Genomic DNA, 23,356 nt, shown 5'->3' on the forward strand with positions numbered 1-23,356 from the left:
TTTGTGGCAGAAACATTTTAATTGTAAACAGCAAGGCTCTCTGCCAGGCAGCCCAGATGAACAGGGGTGGCACTGTGCTCGGGTGAGGGGTTTTCCTTGTGAGAACGAAAGCAGACAGTCCACCCTCTTCTAGCCCTGGGCCCCTATCCCCAAGGCCAGCTCGCTGAGTCTGCGCTCTTCCTGCAAGCGGATGAGGGCATCTCTCTGGTTGACCAAATCCACCAGCTTCCTCAGGACCTGGTCCTCAGCCTGCCGATCAGCAGCTGTCTTTAGGGTTTCTAAAACGGGGGAGACAAAGCTCAGAGAACAGGGAACTAGGCAGGGAAGCAGGAGAGCCACAGCCTAATCCCAGCCTATGTGATTTCTATAACCCGGGCTTTGTTTCCTAAGCTGCCAAATTAGGACGGTTGCCAACACCAGTGGTTTTCTAGCACTACTGAGCAGCACCATTTTTTTTAAGGAGATCTTGTATAAAAGCCAACTGTGCAGCTCTGATTGAACTGAAGTGAGAAGGGACCATGCTGCTTGATCAGTATCTGAGATCATGAGGCTTGCATGACACAACCCTGGGATGTGTCTGCCTCTCCCCACATTTCACCTACCTTCCCGGTTCATGTAGCCTCGTAGCTCCTGGTCCAGCTGCCACTGTTTCTCCTCCAGGTTCAACTCCTGCACCCTGTGGAGGTCAGGGATTGTAGAAGCAGAGCTGTCTAGGGTGCCCAAGGGCCTGGAGCCTGGCCCGAGGACCACTGTCACCATCCCCTTCCCCTTACGTGATCATGAGCTCAGCCTCCTCAGCCACCAGGCTGTTTTTCTTGTCAACGAGCTGTAGCAGCTGTCCTACCCATAGTTTCTTTTGCTGTTCTGGGGAACCTGAGAAGAAGGAAGATGGGTGGGGTGGTCAGGAGGTTTCCAGCCAGCACCGAAGGAGTCACAGGCTTAGGGGCCACAGGAGAGCACGGTGTCACAGGCATGTGTTAGCTGTGTGGCACAGCCGCTGGGACTCCTATGGGCTGCAGCGTGGAGCTCAACACACTGCTAGGAGGCAGAGGGGTGTCCTAGCTTGTCACTCACTGCTCTGGCGCCTCAGGGCCAGCTCCAGCTTCACGCCCTCGGCCTCTAGCTCCCTCAGGGCACCCTCGATCTCATTTAGTCGCCGTTGGATGGTCTGAGGGGTACAAGAGAGGATACCCAGGAGTCTCTGGGTTGCTCAAGAACAGAGCACTGGAGGAACTCAGAACTTTGACCCCATCAGAATTTTGGGAACCCCTGGGCTTCACCTGGGCCTTGCGGAACCTCTTCATCTCCTCCTCCTTCGCACGGCGCAGCAGAGTCCGACGCCATGTTGGGTAGTCATTCATGGTGCCTGAGGTCTTGGCAAAGGTCTGCAGGGCCTATGGGAGGATCAGGCCAGTCAGGGATAGGGCCTGGGCCCCCTGGTGGATAGAAGTGTTGTTTGGAAAGGCAGAAAAGAACCCGTGCTGGAAGTGGGGTAAGCTCTGATAGAAAAGGTGGAGGCCAGAGATATGACAGGCTGAGTGAGAAGACATTCCAAGAGAAGGGCACAGAGGATGGAGTGCAGTGCAGGTTTCTCCTGCAGTGGGCTGGAGAGCGTTTCGTGGCTGCACACTGGCCCACTCACCTGTTCCACATCTGAGTCCAAAGGTACATCTTCTTCCTCTTCACTGGAGGAGGAACTCTCTTCTTCCTCCTTCTCCATGGCCGCAAGAGCTGAGAAGAAGAAGAACTGAGAAGTTCTACTGCCTCCAGCACCTGCCCCAGTCAGGCAACAGAGAGCATGGTGGTGATGGAGGCCCTGCGAGCCTGGTAAAGACTGAATGTGTGTGTTGGGGCATGGGAGGAACTGAGAAGAATGGAGCAGAGGAGAGGCTGGCACGGCCTGGGATCCCCACAACTTCCCTCTGTATTCCCCAGAATTCCTCTGCAGGAAGACAGTGCTCCCACCCTGTCCCATCCTGGGTCAGCACATCTGCGAGGATGGCAGTTACCTTGAGGGCCCTGGACTGGCAGGCCCCAACCCACAAAGCTGCTCTCCAGGGCGTGGCGGGCCAAGGCGGAGCAGCTGCGGGGGGGCTTAGGTGGAGGCTCCATTTCCGGGTCAGGGGTAAGGTTAAGGGAGGACAACCGCTGGCGCTCTAGGCTGGAGAGGTGGATCCGCCGACGGGTGGGCTGGCTGGGATCTGGAACAGGACCGACCCCCTCCTGCGAGGCTGTGGGAGTTGAGAGGCCTGGTGGCATGCTATTCTCACTTGGTGTGGGGAGCTCCTGGAAAAGCCACCATGTGGTCTGGTCAGTGACCTGCCCAGGGTGGGGTGAGGTTGCGGGGTGAGGCTACCCCTTTGGAGCAAAAGTGAGCCTTGGCATTCATTTGCTTAAAACTGTTTACGAACAGTGTCCGGCTGTGTTTTAGATACTTGAGAGAACAAGAAGTGTAAGCAGACAGGCATCCCTGCCTTCACAGAGCTTACATGCTAGTAGAGAAAGACACTCAGTTCCCCCCAGCAGAGCGCTGGTTTGATGAGACCCTCTTCCTCTTCCCATGCCCCAGTACACACACATGCCTTCACAGTCTTTACCGGACTCTCGGGGCCTCCATCACTGCCTTCTTCTTTGTGGTCTGGCTGGGGCAGGTGCTGGAGGCAGTAGAAATGTCCTGGAAAGGGTAGAGAGAGGAGGCATCTGGTGTGGGCAGCCCAGTGCCCAGACACGCAACAAGTTTATGAAGGAAGGTGGGGAAAACAAGACAGATTTGCAGGTGAATTTCTGCCAGCCTCCTGTTCCTCAGAACCACGTATCTGGAGCTTTGGAGGGGATAGAGAAGACCCTGAGCTCAGGAGAACGAAGTGCCATCTTGAGCCTGTTTCCACCCTGTGCCCCTCTACCTCAAGCTCTTTGTCCCCCAGGCAGGACCAGGCCAAGAGTCTCTCTGGAAGTCTCCCAGGCCCACTCACCATCTCCTGGGTGCTGCTCGTAGCCACCTGGCCATAGTGTGGCCTCACAGGTGTGGCAGCGGAAGCAGCTCCGGTGGAAGAAATGGCCGTCGACACAGAGGCGTTCCAGGACATACAGGTGTTCCCCACAAAGTGCACACAGGTCCCCGGCACCAGCCTACATGGACCCCCAGGACACGGGGTCAGGCAGAGCCAAGGCCAGCTCCAAAGTTCTTTCCCTCCCATGAAACGTCCCCGCCTTGCCCTCCCCAGGCCTCTGCCTGCACACGAGGCCCTGGCTCTCACCTCCTGGTGTTGGGATGGGGGTGTCAGGGGTACACCAGGCTCTGGGTCAGGTGGCACCTCAGTACTTGGGGTCTCGGCGTCCATCTAAGGAGGTAAGTGCTCAGGCAGGGAGGGTAGAGGGGCAGGGCCAGCTGGGAGGGGATGCGTACAGATGAACAGAAGGGGCTGAAGGGAAGGGGAGTGAGACTAGGCAGGGAGGCTGGATGGGGGCGATGAGAAATCGTGAAGACAGTATCAGGAAAGGGGATAAAATGTGGGGTAGGAGACCCACCCGCCCCTGCCTGCATTTACCTCCAAGCGCAGCTTCTTGCCACCAGCATCCTCTGCATTTTCCTGCAATAAGTCCTAACAGCTCTGAGTGTGACGTTTTGAGCCCCCAGTCCTTGCCACTTTCTGAATGTCCTCACCATCACTCCAGGATCTCCACTGGGTACCCCCCTGCCCACTCCTCCCTGCTCAGTTCCAGCCCTGCCTCCACTCTTCACCTTGGCCCGGGATCGCTGCAGGGTCCTCTGAAGTTTACCGAGGAATAATACAGCACTGGAGGTCCCTGGGGAGGCCTGGCTGACAGGGCCTGCAGGGAGAGCCAGGGCATCAGTGTGGATGGGGGTGCCAACACTGTACCCCTAGAACAGACAGTCACTCCCCAACCCAGAAGGACACCTCTCCCAAGCTGGCCCTCAGAGGGTGCCTTCTCCCTCTTTCTGTCACACACACAGACACCTCCCCATCCCACCTATCCTGCCCACCTTCCTTTCAAGTCACCTGGGCTGTGGGCCGTGCTCTTGAAGGCACTGTGGAAGTGGCTGAGGTAGGCAATGAGGCCCAGTGGGTCGCTCCCTGCCACCACGGCCTGTGCAGACACCACCGGTGTGATGCCCAGCTCATGCTCTGCCACCTTTAGTGCCCAGGCAGTTGCTTCCAGAGCCCCCAGCCCCTGCAGCTCTGAGGGTTCCCTGTGGGGTGTCAGGGAGAAAAGCCAAATAGAGACAAGAACCTAGCCCCACTGAGGGGAGAAGGAGCAGCAGGAGGGGAGGGACAGCAAGCAGTGGCTGGGGTACAAGAAGGCTTGAAGGTAGGTGTGCGGTCTCTGCTACCCAGTGCCCAACCCAGTGACACTACTGGCTTTGGGGGCCTGTGCCATTCACAAAGCTCTCCACTATCTGAATGCATTAGAGTCTCACAAGACTGTCGGCAGATGCAAGGAAGCACACTGTCTCTAGGACTCAGCTGGATGTGCTAACTCCTACACTGAGATCATGAGAGAGAGGTGGGTCTGCCAGGGACTCACAGCAGGCCAGGCTGCAACCGGTGCACCAGGGCACACAGAGCTAGCCCATCAGTCCAGGAGGAAGACAAATCGGAGACGTGGACTCCCGGGTACCCAGCTGTCTGCTCCTGGCACCAGCGTAGCAGCTCCTCCTGGGTGCCTGCCGACCCGCCTGCCGACCCTGGGAGAGAAGGCTGCGCTGTGCCCAAGGTCCCCTCTGCCCATCCCAGGCATATAGGGAGCCCAGCTGCTGGGTGTGGGGGTTCCGTAGGGGAGAAGGAGCCAGGGACCCACCTCTACTAGAGCACCAGCCTAAAGCTCACTGTCAGCAGCCCTCCTTCATCCCAATTCTCTTTTTAAAAAATCTCTTTGGAATAAAGTAGAGGAGTGAATAAAGTGAAATCGCAACTGGCCACGTAGAGGGCAGCAGACTAAACTGGGAGCAGGGGAGATTGCCAGCACCACTGTGGCTGTAGCGGTGGTTAAAACACTGAAGCACTTCCACTCAGACTGGCAGCCAGCTGCTGCCTGTGCGGTGCTGCCCCTCTGTTCCTCCAGCAGGCCCCCAACCAACCCACCAGCAACAACGAGTGCTCCGGCACGCTGCTCCTGTCCTGAGGCTGCAGCTGCTTTGCGGGGACCACCTAGGCCTCGCTGGGTAGTACATATTTTGGTCACCGCTCAGGAAGAAGGTCTGCTCACCGGTGGTTGGCATCCCTGCATCTGTCTTGTCATTCCTCTGCACAGGCTCCTTGGTTAGCACGTCGTACAGGTCTCGTACCTAAGGCAGCCCTGCTCAGGTCTCAAGGCAGGCTGGCCACACAGCCCCTCAGTCCAGGGGTAAGGGCCTGCTGGGGGTAGGATTGACCCCAAAGGGCAGTGACTGGGCAGGGAGGGCCTGACCTCGGGGGAGGGGGTTGGCTTGGGAAGCCTGGTGGGGGTGCCGGGGGTCTGACCTGATTGGGGGTCACTGCCCGGAGGTTCAGGTTGGGGTAGCGGGTGGCTGGGTCCAGCCCATACTGGGCCACATTGCGATGCATGTTTTCTGGGGATGTCTGTGATAGAAGCTGGTACAGGCTCTCACTGAGGGGGTGAGGGTAAGGGGCAGGGGCATGAATGGGAGGGCACCTGTCAGCACCCATCCCTCAGGAACTGCCAGGCCTTCTGCCTATTTCCTCCATCTATTCACCCAGCACCCCTTCCCCTCTTCCTGAGCCTTGTCACATGTCCTGCCCTGCCCTGCCCATACCCCCCTCAACTCAGGTCTCACCGCTCAGCCAACACCTCTAGGGGCTCAGCGCCCTCTGCCCACCGCTTCACCATCCAGGCTGCATCAAAGGCTGCCAGGAAGCCCCGCGCCACTCCAGTGCCCAGAGGCCAGAAGGGCTGCAGTGTCAGAGGAATAGGAAGTAGCTCAGGGAGAATCCAACAGGTGCATCCCAAGCCCAGACACCCACCAAGATCACAGCAGAAGGGGCTGTCCCCACACCAGGCAGCCCTTAGCTCCTCCCCTCCACAGGCAGACCTTTTTATCCCCTCCTCCATACTAGGCTAACCTCCCTCCCCTAACCATGAAACTCCTGTGCCTCCTGAACCCCTCACCTCCACCAGGCAGTCCCCCACCAGTCCCAGCAGCAGGCGGGCGCCGTGCTTCTCTTGCACACGAGCAGAACTCTCTGCCCGCATCATGCTTGTGAAGTCAAAGGCAGAGACATCAGGCTGCCTGTGGGCATCCTGGGCAAACTCGAGTTTCCCGAGCTTGCCATGGGTGGCAAAGTCAGCAGCTGCCCGGGCAAAGCGCTGCAGAGCCTCGGGCACCACATTGGCACTGCCCAGCAGCCGATCGGTGTCTGGCCAGTCCTGTATGGTCAACAGAGCAGAACCTCAGAGACCTCTGAGAGCAGGGTCAGTGGGCCAGTGCCGCCCCCTTGGGCGCAGAAGGTGCACATCCTGGGGCCCAGAGAAGGAAGGGGCTGCCCTAGACTACACAGCAGTTGAAGGCTGAGCTGGGACTAGAATTCCAGTAGCCTGGAATTCTCAAAGCCCCTTCCTCAGCACTCACCCTGCTGCTGGGGTCCCAGGCTGTTCTGCCTATATCACTACTGTCATATACTTGCCACAAACTCAAGAGCTTTAGTTTGTCCATCACTTAGAGACAACATGCCTAATTTATCAGGGTACTCATGAGAATTAGATGAGACAATGCAAATGTAACTCTAAACACAGTATCTAGCACATTGCTGAATTCATTCATTCAGCAAACACATACTGAGTGCTTACTATGTATTTGGCACTGTTCCAGGTACTGGCAATTAGCAGCAAGCAACAAAGAGACAAAAATGCCTGTCCTCAGGGAGCTGACACATATCTACTGTGGCTGGTATAAGGTGTTTAGCCCAGAATATGATTTCTGTTGCCTTGTAAATCCCAGGGTAAATTACTTTTTTTTTTTTTTTTTAAAGACAGAGTTTCATTTTGTTGCCCAGGCTGGAGTGCAGTGGCACAATCTTGGCTCAGTGCAACTTCCACCTCCCAGGTTCAAATGATTATCCTGCCTCAGCCTCCCGAGTAGCTGGGATTACAGGCGCCCACCACCACACCCAGCTAATTTTTGTACTTTTAGTAGAGATGGGGTTTTACCATGTTGGCCAGGCTGGTCTTGAACTCCTGACCTCAGGTGATCCACCTGCCTCGGCCTCCCAAAGTGCTGGGATTACAGGCGTGAGCCACCATGCCTGGCCGAGAGAACTTTTAGAGGTGAAATTAATGCCAGGACAAAGGCAGGAGAGGATGGGGTCCCCACACCCAGGTGTCGACTATGTCCAAGCCTAGCCTCTGCCTCCCGGGGCTCACCACCCAGCCTCTCCCGGCCAGAACTGGGCCTCACCTGGCGCAGCACCCCCAGCCGCAGCAGGCACTGCTTTTTGGCTGTCATCACAAAGTAGTGGGTGTCATCCTTGTAGTACACAATGTTCTCCAGATCAATGCCTGGGGGTACAGGGCAGGGGAGAGGAGATATGTCTCCTGATAATGTATCACCTTCCCCAAACATCCCAACATGGCCAGACCTCTGAGCTGGGATCCCAGCTTAGGCTGCAGTGAGTGCTCCACACATAGAACCCTGTGAGTCCTGATGACACAAACAACCATCTGCCCCAGGCCCAGGAGGCTTGAGGGCTTAGAGCAAAGAGGGAAGCTTGGATGGGATGGCATTTGGGAGACCTGCACCACCTGGTCACATGGCAGTGCAAAGCCAAAGTAAACACAGGCATCTTCTTGAAGCACCACTTAAGCAAAACTCCCATACACAGTTCATCTTTGAGAGATTCCAGGACTTTTCATGCTGGGTGGTCAACTAGGGCTGTGCCTGCTTAATCCCTGACAGGACAGTTTCCTTCTCCTTTGCGGCTGAGACCAAAAAACAGAAAAGTGTGGAGTTCCTTGCAGCGAGGACAGGTTTGGAAGGGAGAGGCAGGAGCCAGGCCACAGTCAGGCAAGGGGAGGGGAAATTCAGCAAGAGGGTCCCTGACCTGTGGCTTTGAGAAGGCTCTGGAAGAAGCTCTGGTTGTAGATCCTGGCTACACCACTGATCTCCGGCACCTGTGTCTCCTCCACGGTGCGTCCGTTCACAAAGTTGGCTGTGATGCCAATGGCCAGTTTGCCTCGCATTTCTCGAACTTTGAAGCCTAGAGGTGGCGGTAGGTGAACAATGGCAGGAGGAGGGTGTTATAACAATCTAGAAAGGCCCAGGAAGTGCCAGAGATGCTGGCTTCTTTGAGGGAAGTGATCACTCACCTTCAGGGACGAATTTACCTCCTGCAGCGGAGATAAGGACGTCAAATTCATAGTTGGCCAGCTGGGCAGGGGGGTTGGGTTGGAGCTGGGCACGCCAGCCACTCCCTGGGGCAGGGGGTATGAGAGGCACAAAGGTGTAGAAGTCGTAAGAGCCCCTATACTCTCAGGGCAAGCTAGTGAAATCATCAAAACATGTATAAAGGGCTCTCTGGTTTAGAAAGCAATGATATATTATCTATCAGATTATACCCGCACAGCAGCCATGGAAGGCAGGTAAGGAAGGAAGTGCTATTCTTGTTTTGCAAATGCTCAACCTGAGGCTCAGAGTTGCTTGCCCAAGGCCACACTATTAGAAAAGGACTCAAGCCTGTAATCCCAGCACTTTGGGAGGCCGAGACGGGCGGATCACGATGTCAGGAGATGAGATCATCTTGGCTAACCCGGTGAAACCCCGTCTCCACTAAAAAATACAAAAAACTAGCCGGGCGAGGTGGCGGGCGTCTGTAGTCCCAGCTACTCGGGAGGCTGAGACAGGAGAATGGCATGAACCTGGGAGGCGGAGCTTGCAGTGAGTTGAGATCCGGCCACTGCACTCCAGCCTGGGCAACAGAGCGAGACTCCGTCTCAAAAAAAAAAAAAAAAGAAAAGGAGACTCCTAGCTGGCGTGGTGGGTCACACCTGTATTCCCAGCACTCTGGGAGACCGAGGCGGGTGGATCACTTGAGGTCAGGAGTTCGAGACCAGCCTGGCTGATATAGCAAAACCCCATCTCTACTTAAAAAAATACAAAAATTAGCTGGGCATGGTGGCACATGCCTGTAATCCCAGCTCCTCAGGAGGCTGAAGCAGGAGAATCGCTTGAAACTGGGTGGCGGAGGTTGCAGTGAGCCGAGATTGTGCCACTGCACTCCAGCCTGGGTGACAGAGCGAGCAAGACTCTGTCTCAAAACAAAACAAAAACAAAAAAGGCCACTCCTGGCCCACCCTTTTTCAGATACTGGCCAAGTTCTTGATGGGGGAGGGGGAGGTTCCAGGAAGCATAGAAATACTTACCCTTTCTGGGAGGGGGCTGGAGGCCAGTAAAAGTGACGCCCCAGTGAATTTCCACCCCCAGCAGCAATACTACCTTCAGCAGAAGCAGCTGGAGCTGCCGGATGCCTGGAAGGGAGAGGACATTAGGAACAGGGACCCTAGGGCAGCACAAGCTCTCCATGTACCAGTGTGTGCCTGGTCAGACTGGAAAAGGTCGTAGCGATCACTCAGCCTAAAAGACCACTTATAGATGGGGGACCTGAATCTTCAAGGTCACCTGGCTGATATGGATCTTGTCCACTTTGACTCTTGGCTGGCCCAGCATTTCCCCACTGGCCTGCCTATAAGCCCGGGCTCACCCGCCCCTCCAGGCCACCACGTGGTGCTCACTGATGTGGTCCAGGGTGCCAGTGCAGAAGCGCCCGTAGAACTTCTTAGCACCAAGTGCCCGCAGGTCGTGGATGGTGAAGGGCCAGAGGTGGAGCACGTTGTGGCGAGAGAACTTGGTGCGCTTTTCCACCAGCACCACTCGGGCACCCAGCAGTGCCAGCTCCACAGCGACCCGCAGCCCACAAGGTCCGGCACCCACCACCAGGCACTGTGAACACACAAGGCAGTGAGGGCATGGCATCCTGTCCCTCCTCTGACTCCCCCCATTCTCCACACCCCATCCCAGGCACTGTGTATCCACCTTGGTGCTGGTGCAGGCCCGGCCCTGCTGGTAGACAGGCTGGCCTGCTCGCTTGTCCAGCTTGGTCCACAGTGACTTGGCACTCCAGTAGTTGAGCTGGTCCTTGATCTTGTGGTACTGGGGCAGCCCCCCACCGGGCTCCAGTCCCAGGGCCCCACATAGCTCCTGGAAGCTGCTCAGCACGTCCTGGCACAGCTGGGCCTGCAGGAAGCTCTCAAAATGGGCATGCGCTGGGTTGGTGGAGGTGGGTGAAGCCATGGAGGCCTCCCTGGGGCTCCCGGGGAGGGCAGCAGCTGGGCAGAGGCAAGTGGCTGGAGAGGTGGAAAAAGAAGGGGAAGAGGCTGGAGAACAGAAGAAATAAAAAAAGAAAGGGAGGTGAAGAGAGCAGGCTGGTGTCCCCAGGGAACTCGGGCTTCACCAGTGATTGGCTTTGCTCCTCCCAGCCCACTCCCCTGCCAGCATCTGCTCCAGAGACAGCTGCTATCCCGTCCACACCCAAGTGAAATTTGCCAAATTTGGAAGTGAAAAACATTAGTCTTGGGCACAGAGGGCAGATGGGACACCAGGGGAGCCTCCAGCTCAGCCTCCCTGTCCAGGGATCTCCAAGCCGTTGGGTAGGAATTCTTAGCCTGCCTTCCTTAGGCCTTGGAATCAGGGCGTGGGGGGACTTCTTAGATGTGGAGAGGACAGAGCTGCCTTTGTATGCAACACATGGACAGATCTGATACCCACGACCCCAGCTGCTGCGCACATATCCTGCCCCATCTCCCTCCATACGTCCTGTGCCGGGCGCCCCTCGATGGCCTCAGTGCCACGCTGGGTGTGAGAAGTGCCTCATGGCAAGGGCAAAGTTTTCGTCAGCACTCGTGCTTGCCTCCTGACAGAGAAACAGCCTCTGTCCGTGGGTTCCACTTCCCACCACCAAACTACCTCAACAAACGGCAGGAGGATGTTGCGACTGACTGGGGAACAGAGGCCTGGGTCTATTTCTGATGCACTGTGGTCAAAACACTTCCTCTGTGAATGTGCCCTGCTCCAGGGGGCCGTGGGTAGGGCTGGGGGTCGACTGCAGCCGGGTTCGCCCCTCCTAGGCTCCCCCTCCCCGATCGACCCCGCCCCGCCCCCTGTGCACCCGGGCGCGCTCTCCCAAGAATCTCCGGAGACAAGGCCTCGCTTTGTCGCCCCCTCCCACGCCACCTGAAGAGTGCCCGAGGGGGTTTCTCACGCGGGGCCCGGAAGGGATCAGAGGGTATGGAGGAGGCGGGTGTTCATGGCAGCGTTAGGGAGGGTGAATGGCAGCAGCGGGGGCAAGTCTCTGGGGCTCTGGCCCCTCCACCCTCCAGCTGCCCCTCCGTTCCCAGCCCGCTGCGCCGAGACAAGAGATGAAAGTCTCCCGCTGCGGGCCGCCCGGACGAAGGCACACGGAATCTTAAGACGGAAGGGCAAAGATCCTTCTTGGGGGTGGAGAGTGGAAGGAGGAAGACCTCGGCGAAAGGGAAGAAACGGGCGACTCAGCCTGGAAACGCCAGGACAAAGGCTGTGAGAGAGGTGGAGCGGTCTGAAAGGATGGAGAGGGAGCTGGTCCGCGGGCGACAGCAGTGGGGGTCCCCGACACTCTCGACGACAAAGTCCGGATGCGGGGTGAGCAAGGCTGGGCTGAGGGAAGACCTGCCCAACCTGCCAGGCATGGTTCCCGAGCGCCCGCGGCCGCATTTCCCCGGAAGCGCACCCCACCTCACTCCACGCAGCCGCGGGGCGCGCAGCCCGCTCCGCTGGACGACTTACCGGCGGCTCCGGGTCCGGGACGGGCCGCTTCCTGCCGGGCTGGTAACCCGGTCTGAGCGGGTGGGAGGGCGGGGTCGGAAACGCCGAGATCTGGCGGGGATGCTGGGACGCGGGGCGGCCCCCGGCGTGCGCCTGGAGTGCCGCGGAGTGTGGCTTCCGCGAGGGGCGCGGGGCGCCGCCGGGGCTTTATTCGCGCTCCATTAGCATCTTATTACTTCTGGATCCCCCCACGGCCTCCAGCGGGGACAGTCCCGGGCCCGCCCACGCCTGCAGGGTGGCGCCCTAGGGCGTGGCGCTGCGGTCTCCCGGTTCCGCTCTGAGGCCTCCGTATGGGTCTGGCCCGATGGGGGCCGAGGAGTTCCAGGGTCAGGGCTCCTGGTGCTGGACCACGCACCCTCGGTCTGGGCTCCTTCCCGGCGCCCGCGTGTGCAAGGCTAGCTTTCCCCGCGGCGAGCGAGGACCACCCGCACCACCCCCAATCCCGGCACGGTCCCAGGTCCGCCGGCAGCCTCCCAGCGCCGGGCCGAGAGGGCACTCGGGCTCCTCAAGAGGTTTGGAAAAGCCGGCGGGTCCGAGGGTGGCGCCGGAACGTCTGCGCTCTCCTCCCGTCTCCCACCTGGAGATCCACGGCCCGGGCGCCGCAGGATGGATCCTAGCGCGGAGTGCGCCTCCCTTGAGACAGGTCGGCCCCTCACCCCGGGCCAAGGGCAAAGAGCGCAGATTAAAGACCTGGAAACTCAGCAATCTGCAGCTTCCAAATGGCTATGAGAAGTGAGAGGGAAGGGGATGGCCGGGCGGGTTAGACCACCACTAAAAGATGGGGAATAGGAGAGGTGTGTGAAAGGGAGACCAAGTTTTCAATGTTCAAGAGTGCCTTAGAGTGAGGACCCACGGGAGTGTCTGCTGAAAAGGGCTGAAGAGGCCTTTGGGATCAGCTTCGTCGTTTTCCCGATGAGGAAACAGCGCCTCAAGTGAAGGGACGCCTCCAGTCTTTCAGCTAGTTAATATTTAAAAGCATCGTCTCATTTATTGACCGTCATCCTATGAGTATTACCTCAACGTCAGTGCTTGCAAGAGTCCCATTTTACCAGTAAACTGAGTCACAGAGATTCTGTGACCTGCACACAACAAGTGGCAGAGCTGTTTGGGGGCCCACGTCTGTCTGGGCTCCACCACCCCAGGGTTGACCCAAAATGACATGAAAGGCTGGCATAAGCTGTTTCCTGTTTAGAGGAGGTGACACTGTTACACTGGAAACACTAATAAAACCCAGTAATAAATAAGAGGGTTGCTGTCCTTGAGATCCAGAGACCATAAAGAGCTGGGAAGCAATAGGGCTCTCCCTTTATTCTCATTTTGCATTCCATCTGAAAAATCTCTGAGACCCAGTAAGACCTGAACACTCACTGTTCCCAGCTCGAGCTGAGAAGCAGGCAGTGGGAGGAAAGCAAGGGGAAATGTCCTCTGCCAGGAGAGGCGAGGGAATTCAGCCAGGTCACGCTCAGAAAATCAGGGCAGCCTCTCAGTTGGGCCCATCCTAGCTTTTGAGTGTGACACATCATTTGGCTTGAAATTAATTTGCCGAATATCAGACACACCCATATTTAAATACATAGTGTAAAAACGTTCTAAAGTCCACTACAGTTGGGTTACCCTGGGCTCCACCAACCCAGGGTTGATTCAAAATGACACGTGAAAGGTTGGCATAGGAAGAGAAGCTATGTCTTGTTTAGAGGAAGTAACACTGTTACACTGGAAACACTAATAAAACTGAAGAATAAATAAGAGGGTTGCTGTCCTTGAGATCCAGAGACCTTAAGAGATCTAGAGTCAGTCCTGGGCTTCTAGAATAATCTCATTTCCCTTTCACTAGCAGATGGCACACAACTAGCCACTCCACTTACTGCCTTTGCAAAGGCTCAGTGGGGTCTGGCTTGACTCAGTGCCTTCTGCCAAACAGGGTCATGTGGCTCTATGAATGACACATCATAAAATTTGTCTTTAAAAAAGATCAGAGAACAATAATGAGTTCATCAGTGCTAAAAACTGCTGACTTGGAGTTTCAACTCATGCTAATTAAATACTTAACATGGGGGCATAAAGCAGTAGGGAATACATTGTTCTGGAATCCAGAAGGTCTGGTTGGATTCCAGCTTTGCTTCACGCTAGCCTAGTCTGACCTTGGATGTCACCAACCACACTTCCGTCTACCCATTCTCTAAATGGAGGCAATTTAATTACTCGGCCTCAGCCCATTTCTACTCCAAAATCCTATCATTCAATGTTGCCCTAAGAAATGAACAGACTAGAAGACCCAAACTATATTCCACTTAGAATTTCTTCCAAAAAAAAAAAAAAAAAGAAAAAGAAAAAAAAAACTCTATTAAAGCTATTTATTGTTTAACTACAAGAGTTTCTCTCCTTAATTAGAATCTTGAGTCATGATTCAAATTATGTGTATATAGAACTAAAAATACTGACACAATCACATTGGCCAATTCACATTGGATCAAATAAGTGGGTGGTACATGAAGTCAGCTTAAAAAGAGTCCCATTCTAAGGCTGGGAATGGTGGCTCATGCCTGTAATCCCAGCACTTCGGGAGGCTGAGGCAGGCAGATCACTTGAGGTCAGGAGTTCAAGACCAGCCTGACTAACACAGAGAAACCCCGTCTCTATGAAAAATACAAAATTAGCCGGGCATAGTGGCGCATGCCTGTAATCCCAGCTACTCAGGAAGGCTGAGGCAGGAGAATCACTTGAACCCGGGAGGAGGAGGTTGCGGTGAGCTGAGATGGCACTGTTGCACTCTAGCCTGGGCAACAAGGGCGAAACTCCATCTCAAACAAACAAACAACAACAAAAACAAAAAACAAAAATAAGAGTCCTATTCTAATGTTTTTGCGAACGTAAAACATAGCAGTAGCCTAGGTTAAACACCTGAGCCATGAAGACAGGATCTCCTTTTCTCTGCCCCATACCATGTTCTGTCACCTTCCAACTTCTCATCTCCTGGGCCTGGGGCCAGAAACTGGGTCTCTAGTACTGCAGGTGACATGTTTAAGTCACCCTATAATATGGCTTTTTACCTGTGGGCCAGTATCTTCAAGCAACAAACCCATGGTCCTGGGCCAGGAAGCTGTGGCTGCAGCATAGCCAGAGAGACAGTAAAAACAGTGACATCTGCGCCAAAGGTGTAGAGAGTGCCATGAGAGGATGTGACAAGGTGGTTTGATTGAGGTTAGAAGACAGATGAGTAGTCATGAATCACAGTAAGGGCAGACAACTTTCAAGGCTGAGAAATCACCTGCCACAAAGCCCTCAGGCAGGAAAGAACTGACTATGTTTGGGGAACAGCAAGGAACCCATATGACTGGAAATGAGAATGGGGAAGAGAGTCCCAAGAGGAAGTTGGATTGGAGATTTTATTCTGAAGGCCAAGGGAAACTGTAGAAGGATTTTAAGCAGAGCAGAGACACGGTCATATTCATCTTAATAACTAATGCAAATCCATTCATTTAGCAAGGCACTCTGTTTGATCCTAAGCTAAGGGTACAATGGTGAGCCCAAACAGATCACCACTTCCAGTGGAGAAAGCCCAGCAGGAGGTAGTAGAAAGGATCAATCAGGTCTTTGTCGGGAATCCAGGCAAGTGACATGTTGTACAGTGAGGATGAGAGAAGTGGATGGATTCAAAAGATATTTCAAGGTGAAATTGACATAACATGGCCATGAATTGGGTGTGGGGGTGAGGTGGGCTCCTTCAAGAATGACACCCAGCTTTCTCTCTTGGCTTGGAGTGGGTAAATCACAAATTTGGGGCCCCCATTCTTTTCTATTCTTCCTTCCAACCGTAATCCTCTGTATGCTGCTTTTTACTCAATACTTTCCCCAGAAGTCAAAGCACAATTATGATTTCATACTCTGAGATAACACAAGGACTCTACCTTGAGAGGCTGCAAAGATTAAACATACAAATAGGTTCAGGATCAGTTAAATACTTGCCCATATTTTTGTAATAAGACTGCCTTTGCCCTTCAAACACTAAGATTATAAGAAACATTTATCCAGAAGTCACTTAATCAAACAAAAATTATCTTGAGAGGTGGATTTTTAAAATGTAGCTTTGAACTTTGATTTAGTCTAAGGAAGCTTCAGTTTGACTTTTCATTTAACAAGGATAAAAATAATATGAATGAACTAAAACCAAGACCCAAACTGTTCTTTTGGAAAATCATCTTTGAATTATATTTAAAGTGACATATTATGGATATTAGGAATTCAGAAGAAAAGTTTTCTACCCTGACCCCTGCTCAAATTTTTTCCTTTTTTCACACTTCACACTGAATATAGTACCACTTTTCAGACTCACGTAAAAAAGCTAAGATCCCTTGCTGTTACAAAAATGTGTTTAAATTCCTACATTTTGTATTACTGAGAATGTGGTTTGGCTTGTGTCTGTAATCCCAGCACTGAGAGGCTGAGGTGGGAGGATCACTTGAGCTCAGGAGTTTGAGACCAGCCTGGGCAATGTAGTAAGACCTCATCTCTAAAATAAATTTAAAAATTAGCTGAGCATGGTGGTGCATGCCTGTGGTCCCAGGTACTCAGGAGGCTAAGAGGCTGTAGTGAGCCATGATCATGCCACTGTACTTCAGCCTGTGACAGAGCAAGACCCTATTAAAAAAAAAAAAATGTAATCAAATGAGCTTTGGTTTAAAAGCTGTTGATGTACTATGTTTCAAGTTAGAATGGAATACATATATAAATACACACACACACTCCAGTCAACTAGTCTTTTGCTGCTTAATTATGTGTAAAGAATTTGAGAGCATGATAAACTATCATGACATTCCAGCTTCTTTTAGAGGTCACTCCTTGAGAGCTGCTATTTACAAAAGGAGGTAAGCAGATTTTTTACAGGTCATTCCTCTTTATCTGCTATTTATAAAAGCGAGACAGTTTTTTTTCAATTCTTAAGAATTTATGCTTAAGTTTAGAAACTGAAGATGAAATTTTACCTTAAATGCTTATAAGGATAACAAAAATAAAACAAACCTACCCTAACTTAAAATATCCTCAGTCAAAAATTTGAAAAAAGGGCTCACTTACAGAGGCTCCTGTTAACCAAGACATTTTCACCTTACTAGTAACTTTTATCCAACTGGAAAATTTTGCTTAAGCTTTTTTTTTTTTTTTTTTAAATTATACTTTAAGTTCTAGGGTACATGTGCGCAATGTGCAGACTTGTTACATATGTATACATGTGCCATGTTAGTTTGCTGCACCCATCAACTTGTCATTTACATTAGGTATTTCTCGTAATGCTATCCCTCCCCCAGCACCCGACCCTACGACAGGCCCTGGTGTGTGATGTTCCCTGCCCTGTGCTCAAGTGTTCTCGTTGTTCAATTCCCATCTATGAGTGAGAACATGCAGTGTTTGGTTTTCTGTTCCTGTGTTAGTTTGCTGAGAATGATGATTTCCAGCTTCATCCATGTCCCTGCAAAGGACATGAACTCATCCTTTTTTATGGCTGCATAGTATTCCATGGTGCATATGTGCCACATTTTCTTATTAATTAAGCCTTAAATCAATAGTAGTGAAACACTGATTATATGGTAGTTACTGAATTTCTGTAGGCCATAACTTTCACTATTATTGTTTTACGTAAAAAGGTTATAATTGTATGCGGGTGGCACATGCTTATAATCCCAGCACTTTGGGAGGCCGAGGTGGGAGGACTGCTTGAGGCCAGGAGTTTGAGGCCAGCCTGGGCAATATAGTGAGACCCCGTCTCCACTTAAAAAAAAAAGTATGCTATAATTTCAGACATAGACCCTCAATTTTAGTCAGAAAGTTCTATTACATTAAGCAGGTCACATTAATTAGTAAGTTCTTATTAAATAAGTAATTTTTAATACTAACTTAGTAGGAAATAAATTACTTATTTAATAATAAATAAATTACTTATTTAATAAGAAAATTATCCTTTTCTTTTGGTTCTATTAACTTTGGGAATAAGAAATCCAGTTTAAAGTTTTAAAAGCCTGTGCCCTAGTTCTGGTTCTACCACTTACTGTATGACATTTGGCAACAGACTTCCTCTTTGGGCTCCATGTTCTCATCTGTCCAATAGGCATAATAATTACTCATCTCATCAGAATGTCATGAAGATTAAGATGAGACATGCTTCCAGTGGCTAAGGTGTGTCCCAGATACTGCTCCCCTCCTCACTCAGACACCAGTTGTTAGGAGGTAAATTGTGTCCCCCTATGCCAAATTCACATGTTGATGTCCTAATACCCAGCATCTCAGAATGGGATTGTGTTTGAAAAGATGAATAAATGAGAACATTAGTGTAGGCTGATCCCATATAACTGGTGTTCTTAAAAGAGAGTAGGACAGAGGGAAGGACATGTGAAGATACAGGCAGGGGAAGATGACTAGAAGGGAGGCCTCAGAAGAAAACAACCCCACTGACACGTTGATCTTGGACCTTTCCATTTTTTCAGTCATCCAGTCTGTGGTATTTGTTATGGTAGTCCTGGCAAACTAATACACCAGTCATGACCAGAGGGGACTGGCATCCTCCAGTTGTGAATCTGTGTGCCATGACATGGAAGATGTTGTAAATTGTAATTCTGTGTGCCATGACATGGAAGATGTTTGAGACCCAGTAAGATATGCTACAGATTTAACAGACCGGGCTTCGCCAACAGTAAGGACTCCATATTTGGAAGATATTGTTACGTTCCCATTTATGAAAACCTAGATAAGCAACTATAATGAGAATCCTAGGTAAGCATTTATAACGAGAATCTTTTTTCATTCCTCAGCATCATTTAATCTGTTGCTCATAACATTTATAACACAAGAACCAACTGTAGAAAATACAGAGTAGAGGTGAGTTTCAAGAAGCACTGGGCAAGCACTTAAATAACTGATTTTGATGGTAAGAGCTCCAGTCATCCCAAGGTTGACCCTCTACTGGGAGAAAACCAAAGATTCACCTTCAAAACGAGGTGTTTCAGGAGCCCCAAAGCATAACATTGTATTTCCTAAGAAACACACTCTGTATTTCTGTTAAAACAACTTAAAAAACTATACACATTTAGTAGAAAATGAATCGTGAAACTCTGCACTAGCAACATCATTTCTCAAGGACACATGAGAAGCACTTTCATATTCATGACATTTCTTTTGGGTACTCAAGTCATTGAACTTTTTTTTTTTTTTTTTTTTTGAGATGGAGTCTCACTCTGTCACCAGGCTTGAGTGCAATGGCGCGATCTCAGATGACTGCAGCCTCTGCCTCCTGGGTTCAAGTGATTCTCCTGTCTCAGCCTCCCGAATAGCTGGGATTATAGGCGTACACCACCACGCCCGGCTAATTTTTGTATTTTTAGTAGAGATGGGGTTTCACCATGTTGGTCAGGCTGGCCTCGACCCTGACCTTGTGATCCGCCCACCTTGGCCTCCCAAAGTGCTGGGATTACAGGCATGAGCCACCACGCCCAGCGTCATTAAACTTTTTTATTCAAAGGGGTAGAACGTATATTTGGGACAATGAAGGAGGCTAGATTGATAAAGCTATCATTTCCTTGTTTCTCTTTGACAGCTGGTCAAATAATTCAGGAATAGCTAGGACTGAGGCTCAAGCTAGAAACAGGTGGCCCATGCTGTCCAATGTAGCAGCCACTAGCCACATGTGCTTATCAAGCATTTGCACTGTGTCCCATGCAACAAGGAACTGGATTTTTAATTTTAAATAATTTTAATATAAATTTTTAAACTGATAATTATTTCAATTCTTGAAAAAAAACTTTTGTCTGTAGCTACTTGATATGAGAATCTGTTTTCATCTGTAAGTTGTATGAAATCTAAATACAGATCAAGTATGTTCAATGAACATTAGCATCCAAATTGAGATGTGCAGAAAGTGTAAAATACACACCGGATTTTGAAAGCTTAGTATGAAAAAGAACATGTAAAATGTCTACTACATTTTTACATATTTGGCAAACGTTGGATTACATAAACTTTTATTAAAATTTTTACCTGCTTTTTATGTTTTTAAATGTGGCTACTAGAATATTTAAAGTGACCTATGTTGTTCACGTTCTAGTTCTCTTAGTGTAGAGGTAGACTGTTATAGAACCGGTGAAACTTGACTTACAAAGAGCTATGTAACCATATGTTCTGAATAATCACTTAGCTATCCAGAGTGAGTACAAATTCACTTACTTAAATATTTAATTCCCTGGAGAAAATGTGGATTGGTAGGCTCTGAAAAGCTGGCAAAAACTTTGTGTTTTAAGAATAAAATTAAACAGTTTAAACGAGAACCTGAAATAATACTTAGGGCTTAACAGTGTTTGTAAAAAATTGTTATCTTTGCTCTAGTCAGGCCTGATTTAAGATTCGTTTGGTTGATACATATAAGATATACATCATTTTGGAAATTTTGTGAATTACATATAATATAGATTAGCAAATATGCAACCAAAATATTTTTATCTTCTCTCAAACCTGAACAATTCTCTATTACTCTAATCTCCAAATAACTTATTTGATTTAGGTAGATATCAAGGATGTCTAAAACAAAACAATTGATGGAAAGGCTGTATTAATTTTAGAGTAGATTACCCCCTACTCTCCATCAGCATTACTAATTTAGACATACTAGTGCCCACCTTCTTTTCTCAAAAATTCCCTACCAGCTTACAAGAAAGTGGTAAAAGAATTCAATATGCTTAGCTTGAAAACTTAACCCAAACATAATTTAATCTTATCATGATGATTTAAAAATCATACAATTACAGACACACGCTGGCTACAAAGTCTCTGAGGCTCAAAGTTACTTTTAAGATCAGAAGATTAGCTGGGTGTGGTGGTACATCCTTGTAGTCCTAGCTACTAGGAGGCTGAGGTGGGAGGGCTGCTTGATCCCAGGAATTCGAGGTTCCAGTGAGCAGTGATTGTGCCACTACACTCTGGCCTGGGTGATAGAGTGAGACCCTGTCTCTAAAAAAGAAAAGATTAGGAAAAGATACTCACACTTTGTGGCATCTGCAATAAAAAATTATAATGAGCTTCCATCTCCAGAAAGTTATCAGACACAAGACAGATCAACATTTTCAGATCAGTTAGAATTCAGTAGAGTACATATAAGATTTAAATTACACTGAAAAAAATTTTATGTTCCAGGATAGTGAAGACAGCTTTACCTTCATGAAAGTCAAGTCTCATTCTGACAAAAATTCAGAATTTAGGGTGAAAGTCTTGATCCAATTTTGTATTTTAAACTTAATTACTTTTTTTTTTTTTTTTTTGAGGCGGAGTCTCGCTCTGTCGCCCAGGCTGGAGTGCAGTGGCGCGATCTCGGCTCACTGCAAGCTCCGCCTCCCGGGTTCCCGCCATTCTCCTGCCTCAGCCTCCCGAGTAGCTGGGACCACAGGCGCCGCCACCACGCCCGGCTAATTTTTTTGTATTTTTAGTGGAGACGGGGTTTCATTGTGTTAGCCAGGATGGTCTCGATCTCCTGACCTCGTGATCCGCCCGTCTCGGCCTCCCAAAGTGCTGGGATTACAGGCTTGAGCCACCGCGCCCGGCTAAACTTAATTACTTTTGATAGCTTGCTGTTAAAAAATATGTAAATTTATGTTTCTCAGAAAAGATACATTCAGAATTTAAAAAAAAAATCCTAGGCTGGGCGCGGTGGCTCAAGCCTGTAATCCCAGCACTTTGGGAGGCCGAGACGGGCAGATCACAAGGTCAGGAGATGGAGACCAACCTGGCTAACATGGTGAAACCCCGTCTCTACTAAAAAATAGAAAAAACTAGCTGGGCGAGGTGGCGGGCGCCTGTAGTCCCAGCTACTCGGGAGGCTGAGGCAGGAGAATGGCATAAACCCGGGAGGCGGAGCTTGCAGTGAGCTGAGATCTGGCCACTGCACTCCAGCCTGGGCGACAGAGCGAGACTCCGTCTCAAAAAAAAAAAAAAAAAGAAATCCTATACTTTTGGCTAGCTTGTTACATGAATTTTGAGTTAAAACACTGAGTTTATGAGTTTGAATCTTCCTGAAGTGTAACACCACAAGCCCTCTGTACTGCACAAAGATGAAACGTTGAGGGTTACTTTGTCTTAGGGGACTGGAAGTTATTAAAAGGGCAAATTCCCCACACATTGTGATCGGTCATATTTAGCCCTGACTTGTCTTGTGGTAACAACTGCGTTGCCTGAGAAAAATAAGAAAATAGAACAAACCATTCTGCCCAGTTCAACCAAAATATGACTCCCTTTGTCCTAGAAAATAAAAGAACGTAACTGGGGAGGTTGGCAAGACCACAACCTATGGCTGTGAACATTTAAACCTTACAGAAAAACTGAAATCAATGCCCCCAAAGAAAAATTACCCGAGTCTTTAGGAGACGTTACAGATGAAAATGAAAACCATTCAACAATATTGAAAATGCTCAATCCAAATCAGTACCTTAGACAAGACACACACACCTTGCTACCTGGATGGAGAGCATTATGAACATCAGTTAGCCATCACAGCTCTCACAGAAGGATCTGCAAGTCGATGGTATGGAGAGCCTGACTTCAAGCATTCAAAACCCAGTCACAGCTGGCTTATAAGAAGAGCCCGATCAAGCAGTCAAACATGTTTACAGGTCAGCTCTGATCCTGGCCAAGCGGCGTTGGCTGGGGCACGTGGTGAGTGGGTGGTGGCGGATCAGACTCCTGTGTCAACTGCAGGTGCTGAGCTGGATCTGAAGTATTTGTAGCTAAATGGAGCTCCTCTGTTTGCCCTTGATGGGCGTGAAGATGTTCCAGTGTTTCCTTGGACAGAGTGATCACGTGCACTGGCTCTGTCTGTGAGGGCCCCATCTGGCTTTCAATCATATTGAGGCTCTGAATGTGTTCTGTTTGCTCCTGTTGAGCTGAAAGAATTAAATTCTGCAGTTGCTCTGGTTGCTGCGTGAGCAGGGTAAGATTAGCAGCCTGGTCTGCAGTCATGTTCTGGGAACTCTCTGCAGTCACGATGCTGATTCCCTGGCTGGGACCGGGCATGAAATTGATGTTATGTACAGAATCAGTTACAAGAAGCTGAATTTCCTGCTCTCCCGAGGTAGAGAGTTGATATGGCTGTAGCTGAAGAATATTCCTGACCTCTTCTGTGTTACTACTGCCAGAAATGCTGCTGGCATCTGACACATGCTTCTCCTTGCTATGAATTTTCAAGTGAGCCTTCAAGTTGTCTACGCGAGCAAACTGTAAGTTACACTCAGGGCACGAGAAAGGCTTCTTGCCGGTGTGCAGAATGCAGTGTCTCCTTTTGGCACTGGAGTCAGAGAAGGATTTGCCACAAATGCCACACGAGTACGGCTTTTCTCCTCTATGAGAAAATAAACATTTTATTTTCAAAATGGAAATACCTACTTACTACTTCCTGATTATTTAGGGGGAAGCAATCAAGAGTAGTGGAAAATTAACTAGACTGCAAGTCACAAGTCATGG

The 23,356-nt window shown here is 50.3% G+C and overlaps 2 protein-coding genes across 20 annotated transcripts in view; both read right to left on the reverse strand.

The window, feature by feature from the left end:
* On the reverse strand, positions 1–22,590 carry MICAL1 (microtubule associated monooxygenase, calponin and LIM domain containing 1). Of its 14 annotated transcripts, none has more exons than XM_074036860.1 (25): positions 22,346–22,590; positions 10,046–10,356; positions 9,745–9,952; positions 9,376–9,480; positions 8,323–8,427; positions 8,058–8,213; positions 7,415–7,515; positions 6,130–6,387; positions 5,798–5,913; positions 5,484–5,610; positions 5,230–5,308; positions 4,549–4,708; positions 4,023–4,213; positions 3,743–3,831; positions 3,549–3,590; positions 3,258–3,341; positions 2,973–3,129; positions 2,598–2,674; positions 2,010–2,286; positions 1,643–1,731; positions 1,281–1,394; positions 1,075–1,168; positions 774–873; positions 603–676; positions 1–278 (listed from the first exon to the last, which is right to left on the reverse strand). In XM_074036860.1, exons 2-25 carry the CDS (start codon positions 10,301–10,303, stop codon positions 130–132), a joined length of 3,210 nt encoding a protein of 1,069 aa, XP_073892961.1. In that variant the 5' UTR covers positions 10,304–10,356; positions 22,346–22,590; the 3' UTR covers positions 1–129. The 14 variants fall into 14 exon arrangements, with proteins under 14 accessions (XP_073892961.1, XP_015304039.3, XP_015304036.3 ...); XM_015448553.4 differs by having other exon boundaries at positions 2,583–2,674; XM_015448550.3 differs by having other exon boundaries at positions 2,583–2,674; positions 10,046–10,386; positions 22,346–22,444.
* The window catches only part of ZBTB24 (zinc finger and BTB domain containing 24), an 18,227-nt gene continuing 16,721 nt past the window's right edge, over positions 21,851–23,356 (reverse strand). For 4 of the 6 annotated variants that reach the window (XR_012433348.1, XR_012433349.1, XM_045391676.3 and 1 more), the window contains exon 7: positions 21,851–23,234. Coding sequence is in view for 2 of the 6 variants with exons in the window: in XM_045391676.3 (XP_045247611.1) it covers positions 22,511–23,234 (724 nt within the window). In the remaining 4 variants the exon portion in view is untranslated. The remainder of the gene's footprint in view (positions 23,235–23,356) is intronic. The other 2 variants (XR_012433347.1, XR_012433350.1) reach the window with 1 other exon arrangement.

The sequence above is a fragment of the Macaca fascicularis genome, chromosome 4 (genome assembly GCF_037993035.2).
Source record: "Macaca fascicularis isolate 582-1 chromosome 4, T2T-MFA8v1.1".
NCBI lineage: Eukaryota > Metazoa > Chordata > Mammalia > Primates > Cercopithecidae > Macaca > Macaca fascicularis.

What these genes read in the sequence shown, in the direction of transcription:
- MICAL1 (XM_074036853.1), bottom strand. Translation starts at nt 10,820, where the DNA reads ATGGAGGGAGATGGGGCAGGATATGTGCGCAGCAGCTGGGGTC. An exon ending in TGGCACCCTGGACCACATCA is followed by an intron (nt 9,481 to 9,744) that starts GTGAGCACCACG and finishes TCTCCCTTCCAG; the next exon opens with GCATCCGGCAGCTCCAGCTG. An exon ending in GGCTGGGGGTGCTGCGCCAG is followed by an intron (nt 6,388 to 7,414) that starts GTGAGGCCCAGT and finishes TTGACCATACAG; the next exon opens with GACTGGCCAGACACCGATCG.